The 23,544-nt window shown below is 39.7% G+C and overlaps 1 protein-coding gene across 4 annotated transcripts in view; it reads right to left on the bottom strand.

The window, feature by feature from the left end:
* The window catches only part of LOC138620668 (CUB and sushi domain-containing protein 3-like), a 336,291-nt gene that overhangs the window by 138,413 nt on the left and 174,334 nt on the right, over window positions 1-23,544 (bottom strand). For 2 of the 4 annotated variants that reach the window (XM_069698111.1, XM_069698108.1), the window contains exons 5-6: window positions 22,792-22,999; window positions 760-872 (exon numbers count right to left, since the gene is read on the bottom strand). In XM_069698111.1, the coding sequence (XP_069554212.1) occupies window positions 760-872; window positions 22,792-22,999 (321 nt within the window). The remainder of the gene's footprint in view (window positions 1-759; window positions 873-22,791; window positions 23,000-23,544) is intronic. The other 2 variants (XM_069698112.1, XM_069698113.1) reach the window with 2 other exon arrangements.

The following is a 23,544-nucleotide window of genomic DNA, read 5'->3' on the forward strand; positions in this document are numbered from 1 at the left end:
TTCTTGAATTAACAATAGTTCAACTTGAGAACAATAAATACACGTAACATTTTCTCAATATTTTGATAAAGGTGGAGCTGATTGGTGGACAATGATCAATTTGATACCAAAACTTTAAACCCATTGATAGTGTATTTTGATCAAACTTTGTAGCTCCAGGTATAAGATACAAAACCTGTGTATCTTGTGATGCTGAACAAACTTCATCCACCATGAACTACATATTTGAAAAACAGGGCCAATAAAGAAACAAGAGATTATCTGGGACTAAAACAAGAGAAACAAGTAAAATGTGAATAAAATCTGTTTCGGCCTTCCTGAGCCGTTGTTTCACACATTCTGCTCTCATTATCGCTGTTTGGAGACGTGGACGCTGCCAAATGAATCTCCAAATGTTTCCCCCCCGTTAAGGTTTGTGTCAAAGAAATGTGTGCCTAAGGACATGAGAAAAATAAAGACTAAAAGAGAGTGAGCTGGACAGAGGAGAGCGAAAGAGAGACAGAGGGATGCAGAAAGTGAGAGAAAATGTAGTAGAGAGAGACAAAACGATCGGAGTCAACAAGTGCAGTGAGAGGGAGGGTTGATGAGAAAAAGGTGAATCAGAAACATGAAAATAGCTGTCATTTACAAACAGAGACATGTATTTACAGCACACGTAGAAGCTGTTTATCAGAGATGAGAAAAATATACATTTACTGAACGTGTGTGTCCAATTAAACAATCATCTCTGTGGAGGTAATCACATTTTACCCATCTTACCTTGATAATGTGCGCTGAAACCTCGGTAACGGTGGTTGCCATCAGTTACAAAATGCAGTCGGAGCCAGTTCTTGTTGCTAACGATTGGGGAGGGTACATTACTGCCTGACAACCTAAGAGAAAGATAGAGAGAACATGTTTTATGAAATTGAACACACACACACACACACACACACACACACACACACACACACACACACACACACACACACACACACACACACACACACACACACACACACACACACTTACAGAACCTAAGGCTTTCCCCTTTTCTTCACCTCATCCTATAACAGGCAGCATGGCTTTGTCTTGCCTCTCTCTGAATGCCTTAAATTTGAATTGACTCTTTTAAAGATAGGAGTACACACACACACACACACACACACACACACACACACACACACACACACACACACACACACACACACACACACACACACACACACACACACACACACACACACACACACACACACACACACACAAGTTGCAGAACAGTACATGCAAAGAATACGTGTCTCAGAGGGAAAACACATAAAACCATGTAGTTGTTGGGTAAAAGAAGTCTATGTGTGTGTGTGTGTGTGTGTGTGTGTGTGTGTGTGTGTGTGTGTGTGTGTGTGTGTGTGTGTGTGTGTGTGTGTGTGTGTGTGTGTGTGTGTGTGTGTGTGTGTGAAAAAGAGAGAGTGCTCATAAAACATCTCGCTGTGTGTCTTTTGTGCGCTGCTGTCCTGACTAAAGTGAGAACAAAGTGGCTGTAATGGCACAGACTGAATTACATGCAGGGTCAAGACTTCAGCGGCCGGTAGAACCGCTCAGTTTCTGCTGCTCCTTTGGAGTAACTGGGAATTACGCAGATGATCAGGGGTATCTCACTTGCTCTTAATAAAGTAGGAAATGGTATTTCTTATGCATTGATCAATCCAAGATTTCCCAGGAGGTTCTGGGATTTAACTCAGCAACTCTGTTCTCAAACTCAGTTCCTTAGTAGTTAGTAGTTGGTGTTTTACTGCTCCACATGATCTGAACATTCAATACTACTGTTTCTAATATTTCTTCTACTATTATTTACCTACATTCTGCCTGATAGACTGGTATGTCCAAATATACGAAACCACATAAATGTCAGACTTCTCTGTTGCACTTTTAACAATATTAGCTTTTGGCATTTAAGCAAGCTGTACCGAGGCGCAGCACTTTCAGATAGGACCCAATTTGCAACACTTTCATCAAGTGGTGAGGATAAGATCCCTTAATTGGCTGAGAAGATGAACAAGGCTCTTGTGGTTGGCAAAGTGAAGAGTGTTAGGTCACTGCTGGCAGCATTATAAAAAGTGACTGCTTTTCAATTGACACTTTGAGAATAAAACACCCTTGTTCCTGCATGACTTCAAATATCTGAAGCTCAAATACAATCTCTGCTGGCAAAAAAAAACCCTTCTATACATCGCTCCTTTGATGTACGCTGCTTTCATCGTGTAGTGTCAACCAACAGGTGCCATTTTTTTACCCATTACATTTTCATGGAGATATTTTTAGTCATATCACCTTGGCTGTTACATTTTAGACACGGGTATGCACACACACACACACACACACACACACACACACACACACACACACACACACACATAAATGATGTTAAGAGTGAAGTGGACTGCCCTCTCATGTTCCCCTTGTCCTCTTCTATAAACCTTCGCAGTCCATTAATAACAGCACACACACATTGGACACACAAGTGTATGCACTACTATCCAGCACCCCTCTAATAACAGTGGTGTAAAGTGGAGCACGAGAATGCTGAGCAGGTGTTTTAGAAGCCGTGTCAGTTTGTGTGTTTGTGTGTTTGTGTGTTTTGTGTGTGTGTGTGTGTGAGTGAACAGAGAGAGGGTCACCTTGTGCCCTAGATCAGTAGGAATCTCTGATGTCTGCTATTAGTCACACTCAGTCACACACACACACACACACACACACACACACACACACACACACACACACACACACACACACACACACACACACACACACACACACACACACACACACACACACACACACACACACACACACACAGTTGTTTCACATCTGCCTGATTTACATACAACGATGCTCCCACAATGCAATAACACAGGTGTGCATGTCGGTGTGAACAACATACATAAAGAAAAGGCTATTAGTAAGTTACGTTTTTTTTCATGCACTCTGGGGATAATAGGATAACACAATTATACTGTTTATTGGTTATTTCATTTGATTGAAGTCAGTTTTGTTGTCTGCACTTCAAGAGAGAGTACATTTACTCGCTCAGTGTCTTTTGGTGAACCATTTGGCTTAATGTATCAACAACAATGCAGCCTCAACCTTGTAGATCATTTTCAGAAAGAATAAACTGACTACACTAATGGTAAATCAATGCCAAATTAGTCCACTAGCTGGACTGGACAGTAAATTCAATCCCGAGATTTAAACAAGACCTTTGGAACTTCAAAAGTCAATACATGAACTCATGTATCTATCAGTACGAGTCTGGACAACAGCTTTGTGGAATATATGAAAAGTCAAACCAAAGACTGACATAGAAAAGTAAAAATGAATATGTACTCCATGTATTATTGTATGGATGACAATTTTAGATACATTTATGGATTGGACTGGAAAAGTTAAAAGTGTCCAGGCATGTTTTTGATATTAAGATGGAATTAAAGGGCTGAAGGGTCACTAATATGGCCAAACAACAGATTGTCCAAGTGTTGATTACCATTTAAAGAAAATAACCCAGTGTTGTGTGTGACAATTAATGAATCTAATGTCATTTTTTTTTTAAAAGTTGCTTGAAGTGATATTTTGTGTGGTAAATTATAGATATCTGTTTGTCTGTTGTCCAAAAACGTTAAAAGGTTATGATGCATATTTGATAATAATTACAACAGCAGTCAGGCATAGAAGCAAGATACCAAATACCAGCTTTCAGGGGACCCACAAGTACCCAAAATAGATTAACCTTTCCTTGGAAAGAACTCTGAGCACGATGCTCAACTCAGACTAACAGAGACAGGTTCTGCCAGATGTACAAATATCAATGATCACACTATTTTACCAGCCCCTCATACAATGTGCAGTGCAATGCAAAGGTTTTATGTAGTGTATATCTTATTCATCATTCAGGACCACCAAGGAGGCATCTGATTGGCCCCAAATTTGTTTGCAGCATGACAAAGGCCCCAAATATACATGCAGCTGGAACTACATGAAGAGACAGATGCAGCTGAAGCCACAGACGAACTGTGACAAATTTAAGATGTGTGGTCACGGCCAATATTAATGTCGATCTTTTACTGCCAATTGTATGAAGTGAGCTCAGAAATAAAAGCTAAAACAATATTTTTGAAACAATCCTTTTGATGCCTTAAACTTTTACACAGCACTTTTCACCATGTTTGGCCAACAGGTGTCACTACAGACTTCTTTAGTCTCTATAAATCCATCATCTTTGTATACTTTATTTATACTTTGTGTACCATATCTAAGGTTGGAATTAAAGTTCTCTGGGGTGCACGCACCCAAGTATGTATGGGCATCCCTTGGGTATGTATATTTTATGGTTTCTTTTATACGGTTTCTTATATTGCAATTGCATTTATATCCGTTTTCACGTATATTTTGAACATGCATCCTGATTGAGCGCTTGACGTGTAGGTCCATGTCCACATGACGAGTTGTTGAGAGTTGGTAGATGTGCATGTCAGCTTTCCTCTGAGCCTCGGGGATGTGCAACATGGTTACCCATGACAGCCTTCTCTGCGTATGTCTGCAAAGACATTTCCATGTCTCTTTGGAGAACCATAATTTGAGCATAACGAGACCATAAATAGCTCCTATCCTTTAAAGTAATGCAGGGTGAGAAGTAAAGAAACACTGCAAGAGCGTTTCCTTTGGTGGCAAAATTATGTTTTTAAGTCAAGCTTCCTGCCTCCGTCTTTCTCTTTTACAAACGTTTGCCCAATTCCCCACTTTGCGTTATTTACCTCTTCCCTGCTGCGCCTCATTTCTTCAGCTCTCTTCTTAGTCTCTGTACATGTGCACTCTCTCTTTCTGTCAAATACCTACCATTCGTGTTTACAGCACTTCTTTTACTTCCTGCAGTGACATCATTACCCAGAGTGCATTGTGTGCATATTCAATGTGTTCCAATATTAAAACAGGAGTTAAATCCCCAAGTCTAGAGAGTCCATGTGCATGACATTTAAATATTTAACCACATGCTCAGGAAGCACTTAACAACTCAAAGCTGTAAGATGAAGGTATAATTAGAAAAATCTCTCCTGCAGCAGTAGGTTGAAAGTTAGAGAAACAAGCTAACAACTGAAAAGGTCAGCAATCTGTAACCCCACAGCGGCTGGAAGCAAGTCTTTCTCACACTCTTTGTTTCAACAAGTACTTTGGAGATGCAGCGCTGCTACTTCATCGCATGAATGTAAAATTAAAAACAACCATGGGTACTAACCAGTTACTAACATGTATAATTAAAGCCTAAACAGAAGCTTTTAGCAGAAAACCTGATACTTCCCAAAAAAGTAGAAAAAGAAATCAGCGGAGAAGCCCCGTGTGGACAATTTGTAATCCATTATTAAACCATTCATCTATGCTGATGGCTTCTGTCTGTGACTGTTAAATGTTCTCCCAAGATATCTGCTAAAAGCCCTTCAAAGCAGCCCTGAGATATTATAGATCATCTTCAGATGGGCTTCAATGATCTTCTTTTTTTTTTTAAATACAGTGGTCTGAGCGGGTGTCCTACTCTGTGATTTGACAGTGACAGATGTGTGAAACACACTGGGTGAAACCAGGCTTGCTACTGAGGGCTACTATCATTTTCAAACGTCTGAAAGTAGAAATGTGGTAAATCAGTAGGTTTTGTGAAAATATCATAGACCATCAACAAAGCTCGTAGGATAGTTTGTTTGCATGAAATGACAGACATAAAGAAACTAAATAAGTTTAAACAAGAGCTGTTGATAGTCAACTGGGTATATTATTGTGAACAAGACCCCAATTGAAGAATTTTTGCAATGTTTTTCCTAAAGAGAAGCTCTCTACGATGACATAAAGTAAATTGGTAACCAGAACTATTTACTTGCTCTGGTGATATTTCACTCGGTAACAACAACACACTGGTTTTGTTCTTCTAAACCGAACCACATTTTATTTTTCCTAAATCTAACCCAAGCGACAATCAACAGTGATGTCACCCATTGGTTTGCTAACTGCTTCTGTAAAACCTCGAGTTTAGTATTTTGGCCGTCACCATCTTGCTACAGGAAACCTGCCTGCACCACAGGCATCTCAATCAAACAGACACACTCTCAAACTTACCGCTTTTTAATGCCTAATATCTAATGAACGACAGGATTTTTTTTTTTCAGATCGGCAACCAGAAAACAAATACGAAGGAGTGACTTTAGCAAATTAAAACCATAATGACTCGTGGAAAAATAATTATTGACTTTGTATTATATGAAAGAAGTTGAATGAAGTCTATGGAGCCAGAGCCTTCTTGGAGACAACCCCTAGTGGCCTTCAGTGTTATTGCACATTGACCTCATTTATCACACGGAGAAGCTATGTCCACTTTGAAATCCAGTCTGTGACTTAACCACTTAGTATTTCATGCCAAGGCAAAGTATTTCAAGCTTTGACATGATACCGGGTTGAGACTTTTCTAATAGGCACAGTAGATCCCAATGCAGTAGCTCCTTTCAGGAAAAAAATGTTTTATAATTGGTGCTTGGAACTTCATAGGAGCCTCTCGGCAATCAACCACCAACAATGGTTGTAAATATGCTGTGAGGTTGCATAATGACTATTGTTTTCTGAAAGGCATCCATCTTGCCATTAATTATATCGAAAAATGATGAAATCCTCCTGTGTTTCATGTTCAGCTACAAATACTGTAGGTAAAATGGGAAGAAATAAATACGGTGATGAAGGCAGTCTGTGTGTGTGTGTGTGTGTGTGTGTGTGTGTGTGTGTGTGTGTGTGTGTGTGTGTGTGTGTGTGTGTGTGTATGTGTGTGTGTGTGTGTGTGTGTCACCATTTATGTGTGTGTGTGTGTGTGTGTGTGTGTGTGTGTGTGTGTGTGTGTGTGTGTGTGTGTGTGTGTGTGTGTGTGTGTGTGTGTGTGTGTGTGTGTGTGTGTGTGTGTGTGTGTGTGTGTGTGTGTGTGCAAAAGAGAGAATATCAAGTGGAGAGTTGCCAAAGGAAGCGAGAGAACATAATTGATTAAATACACTAGACCAAAAGAGCATCTCTCCCTCTCTCCATCTCTCTGTCTCCCATCCTCCCATCCATCCTCTGTGCCTCTCTTCCTCTACAGAAACACAGACCAGCTCTTCCACTGGCAGTATGGGAATGACAGAGAGGGCGAGGGTGGAAATAAAGAAGCATGGGGCGGAAAGAGGCAAAGATCGATGGAGGTAAGGCAGTGAGACACGGAGAGAGAGAGAGAGAGCATTGGAAGTGGGGCGGGGAGAGAGGAAGACACACCGAGGCTAATAAATGCACATTGCTTCGTTTGTTAGCTTGTTAATTATTCATCTTCACATTTAAGCAGAATGTAATCACAAAACACAAAAAGCAGAATTACTATTTAGTGAAGGTATGCATTAATAAAACATTAATAACATTTAAATATTTTTTTTTTTTAAAGTCCTTTTCTGCCATGTTGAACACATGAAAGGAAACATGATAGCATAATCAAATGAAGAGCTATACACTTTTGGTCCTCATTCTTCAGACCTTTATTTTCACACCTATTGAATATGTTTACAGACTGAACAAAAACAATATAAAAATTGTGTGTGTGTGTGTGTGTTGCAAATGCAGCGCCATTGTTTTTAGTTGATGGAGCATCATTTCCTAGATAATTTAGAAGCATTGAGTCTTTAAGCCGTTTTTTCAAATATAATATCAAAGACCGTAATGCAACACTGAAGTCAAGTTTTCAGACCGTGTTAACTTCAGTCTCAGCTCAAACATACAATTTCAGTCACCCTGTTTTGCCACTTGTGTTGTTGATACACAAAGTTCAATCTGAAGATTGTGGTAAGAGCTCGCGCATCCAGCAGCTTTGAATAGCTCAGCAATAACTGCTTTAGAATAGATGTATGTTGTAAGCAATCGGCTTATTGAAGGTTTAATCAAGTCTGCTGATGTGTGCTGTTACTGTGTATAAAGAGCTCCCAAAACCTGTTGTTGCTTTGACTCCCAACTGCTGCATAAAAATGTATTTCAAATGAAAAGAACCTTTAATTGTAAGATTTATTCCAGCGCGTCTGGAGCAAAATGCAATTGTCCCAACTGAGGTGTGATGTTTCTGTGCTGTTATGCTGTGCACTGTGGATGATCTGCTGAATGTGGTTTTGATCTCATAAGTGACTTTGCACAGCAAAGATAGATCAACACATGATGCTGCAACATGTTCTCATACTTAAACGACATATACGATCGTTTTCTGCGCCCTCAATAGGAGCAACACGTCCTCTTACCTAAACGGCAGAACACTGTATCTCATTTGCCAAAACGCATATATGACATTAGTGGGTACCTGTAACAGGCAAATTTAACCTTCATTTGTCATGGTAATGGTAATAAACATGTTGTAAATGTTGTCAAAAAATATTGTCAAAACGCCTTGGTTAGGTTTCAGAAAACATCATCGTTTGGGTAAAAACAAATACATCAGTTACTTAAGTTATACTACGTATGTGACATAACTTAAGTTAAATAGCAATGTAATGATGTTAACTTAAGTGCATAAATTAAAACAAGTCAACAATAACTTTTGTTTTCACAGGGCACACAAACTCTGGTCTCCTGGGTGAAAGTCCATCCAATCACCTGTGACTGCCTCCCTACGCAGATTTCTTTGTCACTCTTTCTACAATGTAACCTGACTTCCTCTATTGATCCCGCCATAATTACTACAACCACTAGAGGTCATGATACATTTCAGTGTTTGGGGGGGGGGGGTTCGTCACTGAGTGGTGCTTGATAAGTGGTTGATGTGCTCTTACACCGAAATGAAACGGATGTACAGGAACTAAGTAAATAAATATAGTGGATGCTGGACGCAACTTCAGTTCTATGAGTACGTTCATTTTTTGTTTTGTTCAGGCGGGGCGGGAGATACCGTTGGCCGGGCGGCCCGCCCTCCCAAAACAATGATTGGAACAAACACTGCATTTGAATATAGCCATGCTGTAGCGGAGGACACTCTGGAGACTGTAGTTTGATATCTGGCTTGTGACAGTGAACATGAACAGTTTCATCCTGTTATCTAATGGATGGCTCTCCACACATATGCAAATTTCGTATATTAGTGGTAATGTGAGAGACACTAACCGATACTAACTTGTGTCTATTCATGTATGTGCGTATGCTCGTGTGTGCATGCATGTGGTTATTCATTAGACAGAAGGGGAATGCTACTTAATCAGGCAATCTGTCTTAATAGCCTCCTCTAATTAAGACAGGTGGGAACTGCCATACACATACACTCGCAAACACACACGAGTATTCAGAGAGAGGGAGTGCGAGGGAAAATGCACACTCATGCACGCACACACAGAAATGCACTCTCACACTGCAGGAGCGTTGGGCGGAATGTAGTCTTGGTGGAGTCCTCATCAATCAGTATAGAGAGACAGAGAAGTCTTCGGTGTGTGTCTTTATGTCCGTGCACACTATTGTTTATATATGGCATATTGTGTATTCATGCATTTGTGTGTGTTGTTTTTGTGTGTATTTGCATGTTCGTACTTGCGTGAGCATGCCTGCCGTGTCACTCTCCATCAATCTCAAGTGGGCAGAGAGTAATCAGTGTTCACAACAGAACCCTGCTCTGTCTCTCCCTCCCTTCTCTTTATCTCATCTGAATTTCTCTCCTCCTCTTTGCTCGCCTCTTCATGGAGCAACAAGGTGTTTTTAAACTGGCTCGTTCACGTTGACAACAGAGGGCTGAAATAAAACACGAGTGGGTGGTTGTAGACCAAACTGCGAAATAAGCACTCTGACAACGTATATTAACAAGTAGAATAATAACTTTGAGTGCATCGAAATTAATGTATCGTACGCTTCCGTGGACGGTTTTCATCATTTGGTTTTGGCCCCTTAGCTCCAAATAAGGGCATTTTTAATGCAGCGGCATACAAGGAAGCGAAGGGTTTGTGTCCCAAATTAGGGGAAGACCCTTAGGTCAGCACTGGGCTTTCTGACTTTGGTCTGAAGGAGCTGACTGGACTACACTAAGCCTTGACCTCAACCCCATCAAACACTGGATAAAGTGGAAGGCTAACGTAGACCCAGACTTCATCACCCATTATCAGTGCCCGACTTCCCTAATGCTTTTGTAGCTGTGTAGGAGCACGTCCTCGCAGCCAGGTTCCAAAATCTTGTGGGAGGTCTTCCCAGAGGAGCAGAGGCTGTGATATCGGAGCAGATTGATGCCCATGGTTTTGGAATTAAAGTGGGAGCTAAATGTCCAAATATAAGGTAATGTTCAGGTTCATAAAATTTTGGCAATGTCAGCATAAACCAGCAAATATTTGAGTACTGCTTAAAACTACGCAAATGTCCCAAAGCACTGACTGTGACGTTCTTAAAAAAAAAACACAGTTGGTGTGGTGATAAAACAAAATCAAGCTCTGACAAAAACCCTTTAAAGAGTTGATAACCATTTTAGTGCTAAATAAATAAAATCTTAACAAAACAATAACAGCTTTCTTGGCAGAAACAGCTAAGATTTGTTAATTTTAGATGAAAGAACATTGTGTAAAATATTTTACACCATCTGTTGGGTACTTTATGCCTGTGACGGCAGAGTAAGTAGACTGCAAATCTAGGTAGCTTCTTCTGTCTGGTGATGTGGTTTAAAACAGAGTCCCATCCAAACACTGAGGTAAGGTATAATGTATTGGACTTAATTGATTGGTATTGGTTGCTATACCACAAAATTGTCAAACCAAGCAAAATGTCAAGATTTAAAAGTAACTATGTCTAGTTGCCTGTCAGAGTAGATCTAATCCAAAGACTGACCTCAATTAACGACACAACAAAAACATTTGTCCTTAATAACTGAGATTTATGTTAAGGGGAACTGACTATACTTCTTAAGTAGATGTGTGCTTTAAAATGAGTTTCTAGCTATAATAATTTTGTTCTATTTTTTTCCTCTGTTTGTCTTAGATATTCAGCCCTCGGCTGGACGTGTTAGAGAATGACACACCTGACAAAAACAGAAGAAATGGGTGATAAAGCTCTGTGCAGAGTTTATGCTCCATCATTTTGTCTGTTCGCTGCTTTCTTTTAGCTCAGTCTTTTATCAGAAGCCACTGCAATCTTCGTGCCTCTTGCCAAACCCCATGTGTGTGTCTATGCATGTGTGTGTGTGTGTGTGTGTGTGTGTGTGTGTGTGTGTGTGTGTGTGTGTGTGTGTGTGTGTGTGTGTGTGTGTGTGTGTGTGTGTGTGTGTGTGTGTGTACACCTATCTTTGTGAGCACCAGTTTGAGTTTTAGACCATTGAAAGGAGGACTTCTTGGGAAAGTGAGGGCATTTTGTCCAGTCCTTATTCTCTTACACACCTTCAAAGGGCTGTTTGAGGGTTAAGGTTATAATTAAGTTTTGTTTATGTTTAGGGTACTTAGTATTGATGGTTAAAGTTAGGGAAAGGGGCAAGAGAATGCATTATGTCAATAAATGTCCTCTCAAATATAACGAACCAAGGTGTGTGTGTGTGTGTGTGTGTGTGTGTGTGTGTGTGTGTGTGTGTGTGTGTGTGTGTGTGTGTGTGTGTGTGTGTGTGTGTGTGTGTGTGTGTGTGTGTGTGTGTGTGTGTGTGTGCGCGCGTAGCCTGCAGGAGAGCATAGTAATCAGAGCAGAGACAGAGTTGGAGGAGAGAAGTGGGACAGAGCAGGTGAAGGAGGTCATGTTATTATTATTATATTACATTATATTATAATTTCAGCACTGAAGCTACCACTGCCAGTGGCTTACTATTCAATACATGTCACTTTCCAAACACATACACAAATAACCAAAAAGAAACAACCAAGCAAAGACAGGAATACTTGCTCATGCACACAGACTGCCTTCAGTACGGAGAATGACTGACAACGTATTTATGAAGGTAGAATTAATTTGCTGTGACCTGGCTCAAATACACATCGTGCTCCAGTGGACCTCAACTTCTGGCCTGGTCTCTTGGGTTTGGCTTAGCAACATCTGGAAAGGTTATTTGCTGTGGGAATGGTAAATATCAAATTCCCTGCCTAATAACAGTGCCCTGTCAAAACACTGTCCCTGCAGTAACGGCATGCATTTCACTGTAATTAATGTCGAGGAATATGTTCTACATTTTGACTACATTTCCTACTCTTTGGAGTTGATAGAGTTGTGCTTTATAATACAAAAAAAAGTAAGCTGTGATTTAAGAGAAAAATATGTCTCTCTGTTAGTTTACTGAAGACAGATACATAAAAGAAAAGCCAACACAGCCGACTCTATTTAGTGCATATTTCACATTTTAGACCTTCACCAAAACATTAAAATAAAGAAGTAGTCAGGAGACAATTTGCCACTTTTTTCCCCCAGAGAAATGTGTTCTGGAAGCAAGCCACAAGCAATAGTTTGGATGACAGCTAAAAAATACAAACATCAAATGAATATAAAACAATCAAGGTTTAGCTCTGTCATGGTATTCAGTATAATGAAGTGCAAAAGTTGAAGATGCCTCAAAGAGGAAATGACCTATTTTCAGTTTTGTATCCTGCAGGAATGTGTATAACGTGACTTTGTTTGCATAAACACTATAATCTAATTATCATACACTAATCTAATTATAGACTTTACTTTGATTCTAAGAGTAATTTGATTAAGCTTAGCTGATGAAGATTCATCTTGATATACTCATCTTAATGCAATCTTGCATAGTTTGTTGACTAAATTAATTGTCATGTGCTTTTTTTCTCCTATAGTCAACTAGTCAATTCACAAGTCGTCCTTTTAAAATGCAAATGCCTGTGTCCTTGGCAGCGCCTATGGGGTTTTTTCTTCTTCCAGATTTGAGACATTGAAGCCAGCAATGAAAAAGACAGTAGCTCTACAAATTAACACCAGATATACTGGGCAAGCTGCACAAACAGAAAAAGCTCAGACGGACAGATTTAGTCAGCGTATGGTGTTTACGTCTTTGACCAATCTCCCAATAATGCTGCTGATTTCACAGTTCTCAACACATTTGTATACTCTCTATACGACCTAAGTTAAAGAAACAGTGACTTCGTGACTCGTTTTTTACGTGACTTTAATTACAGTATTCTCGTGATCACTTTTAGCTTCATGTACAAGTGGCACCTGTCACACAACGTTTCTTTGTGCATGTTCCTCTCAATCTGTCCTTCTCTGCCTTTCTCAACCCCTCTCAGTGTCTCTGTCTCTTTCTATCTACAACCTCTTTCCTCCCCCATGAGTCCCCCTGATGGCTTTCTCATTCCTATGTCTCACCCTCCATTCCTCTTAGTCTCCTTTCCACCTCTCTTCTCCTGTCAACTCTCATCTCGCCCTCTCCTTGTCCCTGATTCTGCACCTCTGTTTTTGTCTCCTCCCTACCTCACCTTCCTACCTTTCATCTTCACTTCTTCTCTCCTGGCTCCTCTTGTCACCCCAATTGCCCTTTTCAGCTCCTCTTTCCTACCCATTCCTCTCCAGTCTCCTGTCTCTTTGCCTCTCTTGTCCTCTTCTGCGTGACCTGACACTGCCTCCTTAAAACACCATGACACCTCTCACACCATCCTCTCATTTTGCCTCTATTCTCCTCTTTGTTTCGTCCCACAAATAACGAGGAGCTTTCCCAAAAGAGTTTTGTAATTTGTTTCTAAGCCTATCAAAGGTGAGGGTTAATAATGGACTTGAATTTGCCTAGACATGAGACAATAGCCTTGTAGACCAAAATTATGCTTTGGGCCACCAGAAATTGGATTTAAAAATTGATGCCCCTGGAGAAACAGTGTGAAGGTCACTGCTGCAACCTATAAGCCCCAATGTTGCAAATAGATTCAGAGGGAAATGGTCTGCATCATGAACTTGTTTACAAGCTCTCTATGAGAGTCATTTGGCCTATGAATGCGGCTTGTAATGGATTCTCTGGCGTCCTCCTTGACTCTGAAATAAGTGGTTGATGTGATTTGCTTCAGTTCATTTTGTTTAAAAAGAAAAGAACAACAACAACAAAAAACCTCCTCGTCTATGTTGGTGTTATGTTATGAAAATAGCCACGATGAAACGATGCTGGCGACATATTGCCAGAGCAGAGCTGTATAGCCGTGTCTAACATTATCAAAGAAAATACATTCAAAAAGAGTGAGTAAACATAGAAACCTTTCATGTTTGTTTTTTATTCTTACGACTAACAATTTTTTGTTGACCAGAAGAAGTGGCTAAATGTGGCTCATGCATTCATATCTTCAACATATTTCAATGTTGCAGTGGCAAATATGCATGGCAGCAGAACAGCTCTGATTCCCAAAGTCAGGGACTCTATAAAACCTCTGAAGCCTGTAAAAACATGAGCAGCACATCCTGTAAGTACCGTATGTTGTGAGTCGGAGCTGCCACTGATCAGACTTGTTATTAAAGAGCAAATTCCAGCCTGTGTGAAAGTCCCTGTGATCTTCATTCCTGCACATTTTCTCCACATCCAACTCACTAACAAGACACAGACCTTTCACTTACCATCTAATATATCTGCGACCATAAAAGGAGCTGTTGCTGAGAGATAATACACTTTATTTGATTATTTGATGGTGTGAATGTTTATATTTCCGCTGTTTGTATGTATGTTTGTGTGCATGACTTGTATTTATTACATTTTAATATTTCATGAACAGGGAAGATAATCTGTCCAACACTGCCTCAATTTGTTGTTGTTTCATTTGCTTACAGAAACACTGTAAAGTTTTCTTCTTCACAAAGTTCTGCTTTAATTCAGCTTTTCTCACCAGAAAGCTCTGTGTATCTTGGAGGCCTAAAAATTACTATCCTCATCAAATATTTGAAAAATTTACATTTTTAAAAATTAGCAACCTTTATAGTTTAAATCCATGTTTGCTTGCTTGCCAACTTCTGACTTCCTACATTTTGCTTGCACATGACAACTTCCCTTAGAGCATTATTCACACATCAACCAGGCGAATAGTAAGAAACTCTTAGCAATAATGTATATTGTGCCTGTGACATGTGTTCCAAATGCCAGACAAAAACAAAACACAAACACACTCATCAAAACACACTCTAACTCTAAAGTGCTCATAGCGGTTAAGTATTTCACTTTACTTTTAAATGATAACCACAAAGGCTGTGAATGGAAAGGCGTTTCTCCAACCAGGGTCAAAGTCATCATTGACAGCAATACAAGACCTATTTGAATCACTGAGCCATGACAAAATTTTCATGTGGACTTTGATTAAAATTCAGGAACCAGGCTAGCGTGCCTGACTATTTGCTTGTATTCATAAGCTTGTATTCCCTGTATCTTTAGATACATATTTGAAATAATCTGATTTGTGTGTTTGTTTGTTGTGTGTGAGAGGGAAACAGAAAAGGTGTGTGTTTGCATTCAAGGTCACCGTTCCATTTCCGATTCGGGATGGTGCCGCTATCCCAGCATCCCCTCTGCCAGCAGCATTGATTAGCACTCGACAAGCATAACATCACTCACACACACATACACATACATACCCACACATACACACACCCGCATCCACGCACACTCTTTGTCTTGTGCACAGCTCCTTTTCCGTCTCTTAAACGAATACTAATGCTTTGAGCAGATCTGTGATGTAAACTCACACACAAACATGTCATGATATTTGTATTGACTCAGAACACACAAAACAATATGACGCTGAGCCAAGTGAAAGAATGGACCAATTTCAGGACTGCAAATAATGAGTAAATTTTGATTGATGATGCTGGAGAAAATGGGTTTATATCTCTGGGACTGTCCTGGACTTGGTCCAATCATACAGTACTTAACTGTTTCTGTCCATTAAATCAAACAATATCAGCAGGTTGGCCATAGCTGTCACAGTGAGGCCTGTAGATCAGACAGGACAGAGGCTATTTTTTTTTTTTTTATTTATTTTTTTTTATTTTAGTAAAAAATTAAAGAGCAAAGATTATGTGTGTTATATATTCCCAGGAACATGTGTAATCCAATTCCATACAATCTCAAGAATGATAAAGGTATAACTTCTGGCTTCTGATGTGTGGAGCATGCATGTTTGGGGCCTTTAAATGCTTTGGTCAAACCGAGTCAGTTATAATAACAATAAATAGCTATGATATAGGGTAGCATATGTGTAAATGCTACAGAGACTATTTAAACCTTTGCCTCTTTAGACTTTTTGCATTCACACTTGTTTTTAGCACAAAATTAAGCTTATAATTAGTGAAAGTTTATTAAGCCAGAATTTTCCTTTTTCGATGTGAATCAATAATGCACTTGTGTGTAGTTAATATAAACTTTCCTGAATCACTTACGAAATCTTCTTTCAGGAATTAAAATGGCTCTTCCCCCCCCCCCCCCTGATGCACACTGTTAGATTAAAGATTTACAAAAATCTAGTATTAGTTGTCAAAATATGCAATTATTATATGGTCATCTACATATAAAAGTAAAATAAAGTATATTTCAGTGTATATAAAATTAATACCTAATGGCACAAGAGCAAGATCAACAAAACAATATTCAGTTTGGGTTTTTACCAAACACCCGTATGAAGTAGTGGGCACTAAGCACATTATGCATTGTTGAGATTTGTGCGTTACTGTACCAGATGGGATGATGATGTGCGGGTGTTCATCATAAGCTGCACAATACTGTTACAATGGGGTGGGAGGGTTAAGTGTAGGAGGAAGGACTTATTTTTGCCAAACTATTGGTAAAATAAATTGACTGTGCGCCCTTGGCCTGAAGTGTTACCCACTAAAACATAAAGCCTCCTGAAATGACTCAGGGCACGTATAGCTCCTGTAACAGTGGACAGTAAATATGTACACACTGATGTGCAGTTTATTTTAGCTGTTTTCATGTACATAAACTGCATGTAAATTGTAGACTGAATCTTGTACATACTGTACAATATGTGGATATAAATATCTGTGTCACACTGTGGCGCCAGGGCAGAATTAACTGTCTGCTAAACCAGCCCGCCTACAGTGACATGACTTCAGGCACTTGGCAGCAAGGCACTCCATATCAAACCTGACCAAATTAATTTTTTGTGGCCCCTAAAAAAACAATTCCGAGACAAGCAGGAGATTGGTAAATGACAGACGTTGAATAGCCTATTCCGCCATTACCATGAATGTTGTGATGGGCTGTCAAGTAGTTGCACCCAAGAGCACTAAACAGTGTCCTATTTGCTATAGGCATGCAGAGAGACTTGTGAGATGGGCGAGAGCACAGACAGACAGACAGACAGACAGACAGACATATACATCGATCGATCGATACATACATACATACATACATACATACATACATACATACATACATACATACATACATACATACATACATACATATATCGATCGATAGGGATGAGAGATCCAGATAGACAAAGTAAGACAGAGATGGAGACAGATCATTCTATTTAAGATGCTCTACTTGGTTTCAAGGGCAACTGATTCTGAAACAACAAAATATAAAATGTGTGTGTGCGGATGTGTATTAGTGTGTGTAGTGTAAGGCTAGGATTACAGGCATTTAGCTCACAGCCATATACTTCTCATAGTCACACCTCTTTGCATGCTGATGAGACTCGAGTGTCTGTATGAGAAGGAGAGAGACTCAGTGTGTTTGTGCGTGTTTGTAAACGTGCGTAAAAAGTGACGGTGTGTGTGTGTGTGTGTGTGTGTGTCCGCTTTAGTGTGAGCACGGGTGTACACTACGTTTGTGTATGCTGGTGTGTGAAACTGCTGTTGTCAGCCCTGCAGCAACTGATAAACACACAACAAATTCCTCCACACACTCACCTATTAGAAAATCACCCATTAGTTTTGTCTGCCAATTGGCATGGGAAATGAACATTTTAGCTATTACCTTCTTTTCTAAATTACCAATGGAAATTAGTATATTAGCCCTCGGTGTTGTGACACAATTGCTAAGGAATCATGAAGCACAGCCTGGTTTTTACAAAGACTGCAGTGGAAGGGTTAATGGTTTGATTTCTGCAATGAAGCCTTTAAAGGTGAACAAGCACTGTCATATGTTTGTGTAATCCAAAATGTTCCTTTGAGGATTTAAATAATGCATGTCAAGCTTTCATTAATGTTCATCCAGTTTCAATGTACAAAAGCACTGATACTGCTACACAGATACTACAGTACTTTAGTGTTTGAAATTTTCATGAAAGCAAGATTCCTTTAATTTCAGGTCGTCTGGGTCTTGATTGAGCCCACAATAAATAAACATATCATTTGCATACTTCAATGTGGACTATAATGCCGTTTGGAAATGATGTTACGAGCCTTGGGACTCTGACACTGATTCGCCAAGACAGCTTTCAATGCATCTGTAAGTTGGCTGTAATATCAATCTGTCTGCATTTCTTTCATTTTGGAAATGTGTTTTGGTTACATAAAACATTAAATGCTATAAGTATATCATGAAAAACACAAATTGCATCATTATACATCAGCGCCAGTGTCAGGGATGTCTGTATCAGTCTGTCAGTGCACCGAAACTAACGTGTCAGCTCGATAAGGGACAGAATACATACGTAGGAACACGTTGATTAAGAAAATATTAAACTATTTCAGTTGACTATAATCCACAAGAGCATATTAGTGGTAATACAGCCCTATGCATAATCTAAGAAATGTCTGTCATTGGCCTGAAACACAGCTGAACAAACGACAGCGAGAGAACCAGTCTAGTGCTTTTTTATTGGTTTTTGTTTTGTACACAGCATCTGGCCAGGACTTTCAATGCGAACGTGTTACCTCAAATAGGCCTTGGGAAAGCATCAGTTACAAAGGAAAAGACGACTGTCAACAGACTCCTGTAACCAGAAACAGCTGGCCTGATTTCCCGTCTGCCGAGTGCTAACAGGACTGGTGTCATTCCCTCTGGTGTGAGTCTGTCGTCAGGTTCACCTCAAAACAAAGTCCCTGTGATCCATACCTCTCATATTAAAAGCTAAAACGTGGTTCACACTCCTCTCTGATAATATGACCTTCTTGTAATGGAGGGCTGAAACTGTCACAACAGTTTAAAATGATTACAGAGAAATCTTTTACGACTCAAACAGCTTTTCTGTTTGGCTGAGTTCTGATTCTAAGTATCTTATATTCTACCTGCTCAACTGTCTTAATGTCATTTCAAAGTGCTTCTTCGTTCCATGATCATCATCAGTCAGATAAGAGAGATAAATAAAGGTTGTGTACAAAGAAGAGGGGCTTGGAAACAGCTTTGTTCACAGGCTGACTTTTTGTCAGCATTGAGCTTCAGGAGTTTTCATGAGAGGACAAAGAGGACTGACGCTACAGCACAGACACAGAAAGAGGAACACGCACACGCACACACACACACACACACACACACACACACACACACACACACACACACACACACACACACACACACACACACACACACACACACACACACACACACACACACACACACACTTTACCCACTGCATGGTGGTAGACCAATGTGACACACATGCTCACTTAATTATAAATATACTGACGTGCACACAAGCATAGAAACGTACACACAGAACAGGATGCATGCACAACGACATGTGTGAATGGATGTGATTGGTCGACATTCTTTGAAGTGAACCTAACTAGAAAATCAATTCCATTTGATTTGCAACCAATTCCCACTTCTTCTAGAGCTGTGAGAGGGATAACATATTGCAGCTCAACAGACAGGCCTTAAAGGCTGATGCCTTACTGTTTAGACTGGCAAATTATCTTTCCCACATTTAGCATGCTTAAGACAAGTTACTGAGCCCAGAGTGATGTCAAATTGCTTTTTTGTTGGGCGAAAAAAGGCAAAGTATGTATAAATTTACAAAGGTAAGGAACCGTGAAAAGCAACAAATCTTCACCTGAGTGACTATAACAAGCACATACTGTATATATATATATATATATATATATATATATATAGATATATATATACACACACACACACACTTTACCCACTGCATGGTGGTAGACCAATGTGACACACATTTATAGCATTTTTATTCACAAATGACACCTGATTTACCAACATTAAAAATTGCGTAAATTATTTTATGAGTCCTAAATATATAACCCGGTATCACCAGACCCAAATTCACTGTGAATAGATGGGGTTAACTTTAAAAACTATTGGGGCAGCCTTTAACCAATCACCATTGATCACCAGATGATGTATGTTGTGCGCTGAAATTAACCAAGCTGTGAACAACAGAGATTCTTCCCCAGCAGAGTGCAATGGCATGTCAGAAAATGACCATTGCAGGTTGTTTTTTTTATATTCAATATTGAAGAAACCTCCATTATGACAGTGTCAGTTTATCTGTTTTTGGCCACATCAGAGAAGGTTGGTTTAAGTTTTGCTCCAGGCCATATGTCTAACTGTCTCTGCTTCCCTCTCAGTACATAACTATGACGTTTTATATGATCAGCCTGGCTGCCAGAGAAGACCCATGATAAGGGAACATCAACATGGTGACCTTAGTACGCTGTGTGGGTCTCCAGAGTTAATTCAGCAAGTAAATAACTAAACAGCAATATATCACATGGGTCCAGACAGCAGTCAGACTAAATCACACACTACCAGCCACCAACACATTCACCCCCAAAGGCCAACAATCTAAATCTGAGCAATAAATATTGGTCGTAAATACTCCTAAGAAGGCCATTCCTCAAAGCGGTAAGGTTTTGTATATGCCCCCAGTTCAAAATGAAAGCTTGGGACAAATTATCTGAATGGCCTCATACTTCCTAAAAATGTGTTACAAATTCAATAACTGTGTTTAGAAATATAAAATTATTTATTCTTCTCAGCGTGAATTTGTGGCCCTCATAAATAATGTATGAACAAACTGAGTTCAGCAGTGCAGATTTCATTTCATAGGAGAGTCAAACAAGAAAGTAAATTTTCTTTGGGCAGAACATAGTGTACAACTGGAGATTATTAATAATCAACTTACTTAAGGCTGGTCGTTTTTTTGCATGTAAATTGACTTGTGCAACATTGTTCTTCCATTTAGTCCAGGACTAGGACAGCATTAAAAGTAAAGTTAAAAAAATACAATATTGTTGCCAAAAGTGTTGGAAAAATCTTTGTATAATCATTCGTATCTGCTTGTTTGATTATTCATACTGCTTTATGTATGTCTTTCATGTAATGTATAGATTGGTAATAACATTGGTCTGTTAATACTAATAATGGTTATGAAATACATGCACACGTTGGTCTACTGTGACATGCTTCAAAATTGTTTCATGCAGTCACTAACAGTAGGTGTGAATAAGTGCATGTGATAAACTGGGAGTAGCAGTGAGCAACAATTATTGAAGAGTTGTCATTTTCTGTGTAGCAATATACAACTGCTGTTTCCAAGCTACACTGTGCTCACCATGTTTTCCAGTACACACACACACACACACACACACACACACACACACACACACACACACACACACACACACACACACACACACACACACACACACACACACACACACACACACACACACACACACACACACACACACACACACACAGAGGAGTAATTATGAGTATGCAGACACACGCAACACTTTCCCAAAAGCAGTTACCTGGCCGTTATTACTTCCAAATCAATTACACACGCACACACACACACACACACACACACACACACACACACACACACACACACACACACACACACACACACACACACACACACACACACACACACACACACACACACACACACACACACACACACACACACACACTAATATCCCTGACCATGATTATATTCTAATTGGTTACAGCAACAGCAATGGTTGATCAATACCCTAATTTACCAACAATCAATAAGCAGCCAGAGCAATAAAATATTGTTATGAGTGAACCGTCTGAAAACACATGAAGGGTTGTAAAAAGTCTAACAAGCACACATCAGTTAATTCCTCTGACATACGAGACCCATGCAGAAGGGCTGTACATGAAGCTATTGACCACACACACAAACACAGGCACGTACGTTCGTACTTCAAGGTTTTATTTATTTATTTTTTTCAAGGAAAAAAATGGCTATACTTCCGGAACAGGAGATAAAAACTATGCTTTATATCTGTAATAATGTTTTCTTTTTATTACCCATTTTTACCCAAGTTCTAACTTATTTTTTATTACCCATTCTAACTTTTTATTATTGTACTCCAAGTGCGGTTAAATTGTACCATAAACTCAGCGACTACGTGACTACAGCAGCGTCGCAGAAATGTCAATCGAATCTTTTCCTTTTTTTAAAGTATGGATTGCAACCAGCGTCACCATCATACTTACAGCGGGGCTCTATCCCCTCTGTTTTACTGCCCACCACATTGTTTCCTGCTGCAGACGGTTGACTCAAAGATGCTCTTCTGCTGTGCATTTGATTTCAAATGTCAACGTTAGCCTACCTGCATTTGTGGCAGGGAATAATGGATTTTCATAAATAACCCTTTCTAAACCTTACTATCCATCCATGACTTTCTATTGTACCACATGTGTGTTTTCAATGTTCACCATGGGATTAATTGTGTGTCTCTTGCACCTGGAAATGTGTCCTGCACCCATCTGCAATTTAACACTGAACTGTGATTCATCTCTCCACCGCAACTGTTGTAAAACATAAAATATTGAATCTGATGCAGATACACAGGGACATCCACACACGCACGGATGAATAAATAAATAAAGTGACTCACCAAATGGTTGGTGGTTCAGAGCCCTCCACTTCCAGGTAGTCATACTTTTCCTCTGTCTGGAAGTCTGTAAAGATGACAGAGATGGTGTCTCCAGGTTCGGCCAAAAGGATCCAAGTACAGTCGGCTTGGTTACCATAGTTGCCGGGGAAACCGGGACTGGTCACCACCCCACTGCCGCCCCTCACAGTGCCCCCACATGTGTCCTCAGCTGTCAATCAAATCAGAGTGACAAATAGAAAACCTGGGTTAGGGAGAGGAGGAGGGACCGAGGGGCGGACTTTTTAAAAATTTAATTTGTATTGAATATTGTTTGAATTTCCACAGCTATATAAGATCGGGTGAGTCAATTAACAAAAGATATAGATTTAAGTTTATATACCAGATTAGCAATTAAGATCTAATTCTCAATGTACCTAACATTATTTCTAAACCACTCAAGTAGATTACAGGTCAGCAAGCCCAACTCCCCAACTCTCTCCCTGCAGGAGGCGGCTTTTTTCAGTTACCCAATTTTAGTATTGAAGGTACACTTTTTGCTCTCAACATCGAATGTTATTTTGTGGCTTGAGTGTTAGAAATGGATGACCTTCTCATGATACATAAACTGTCAATTCATACTAGCAAACCATATTGTGAAATATGGAGCTCTCACATCACACTTGATATGAGGTCGATATGAAAAGTAGCTGGGACAGTGTATAACTGAAGAGTCCTTATTTTTATGGACTATGAGTTCTCTGCCTTTAAAGAATG

This window comes from Brachyistius frenatus, unplaced genomic scaffold, assembly GCF_029030835.1.
Source record: "Brachyistius frenatus isolate BFR_SWC_R1_liver_20210118 unplaced genomic scaffold, ASM2903083v1 Contig_2, whole genome shotgun sequence".
Lineage (NCBI taxonomy): Eukaryota > Metazoa > Chordata > Actinopteri > Embiotocidae > Brachyistius > Brachyistius frenatus.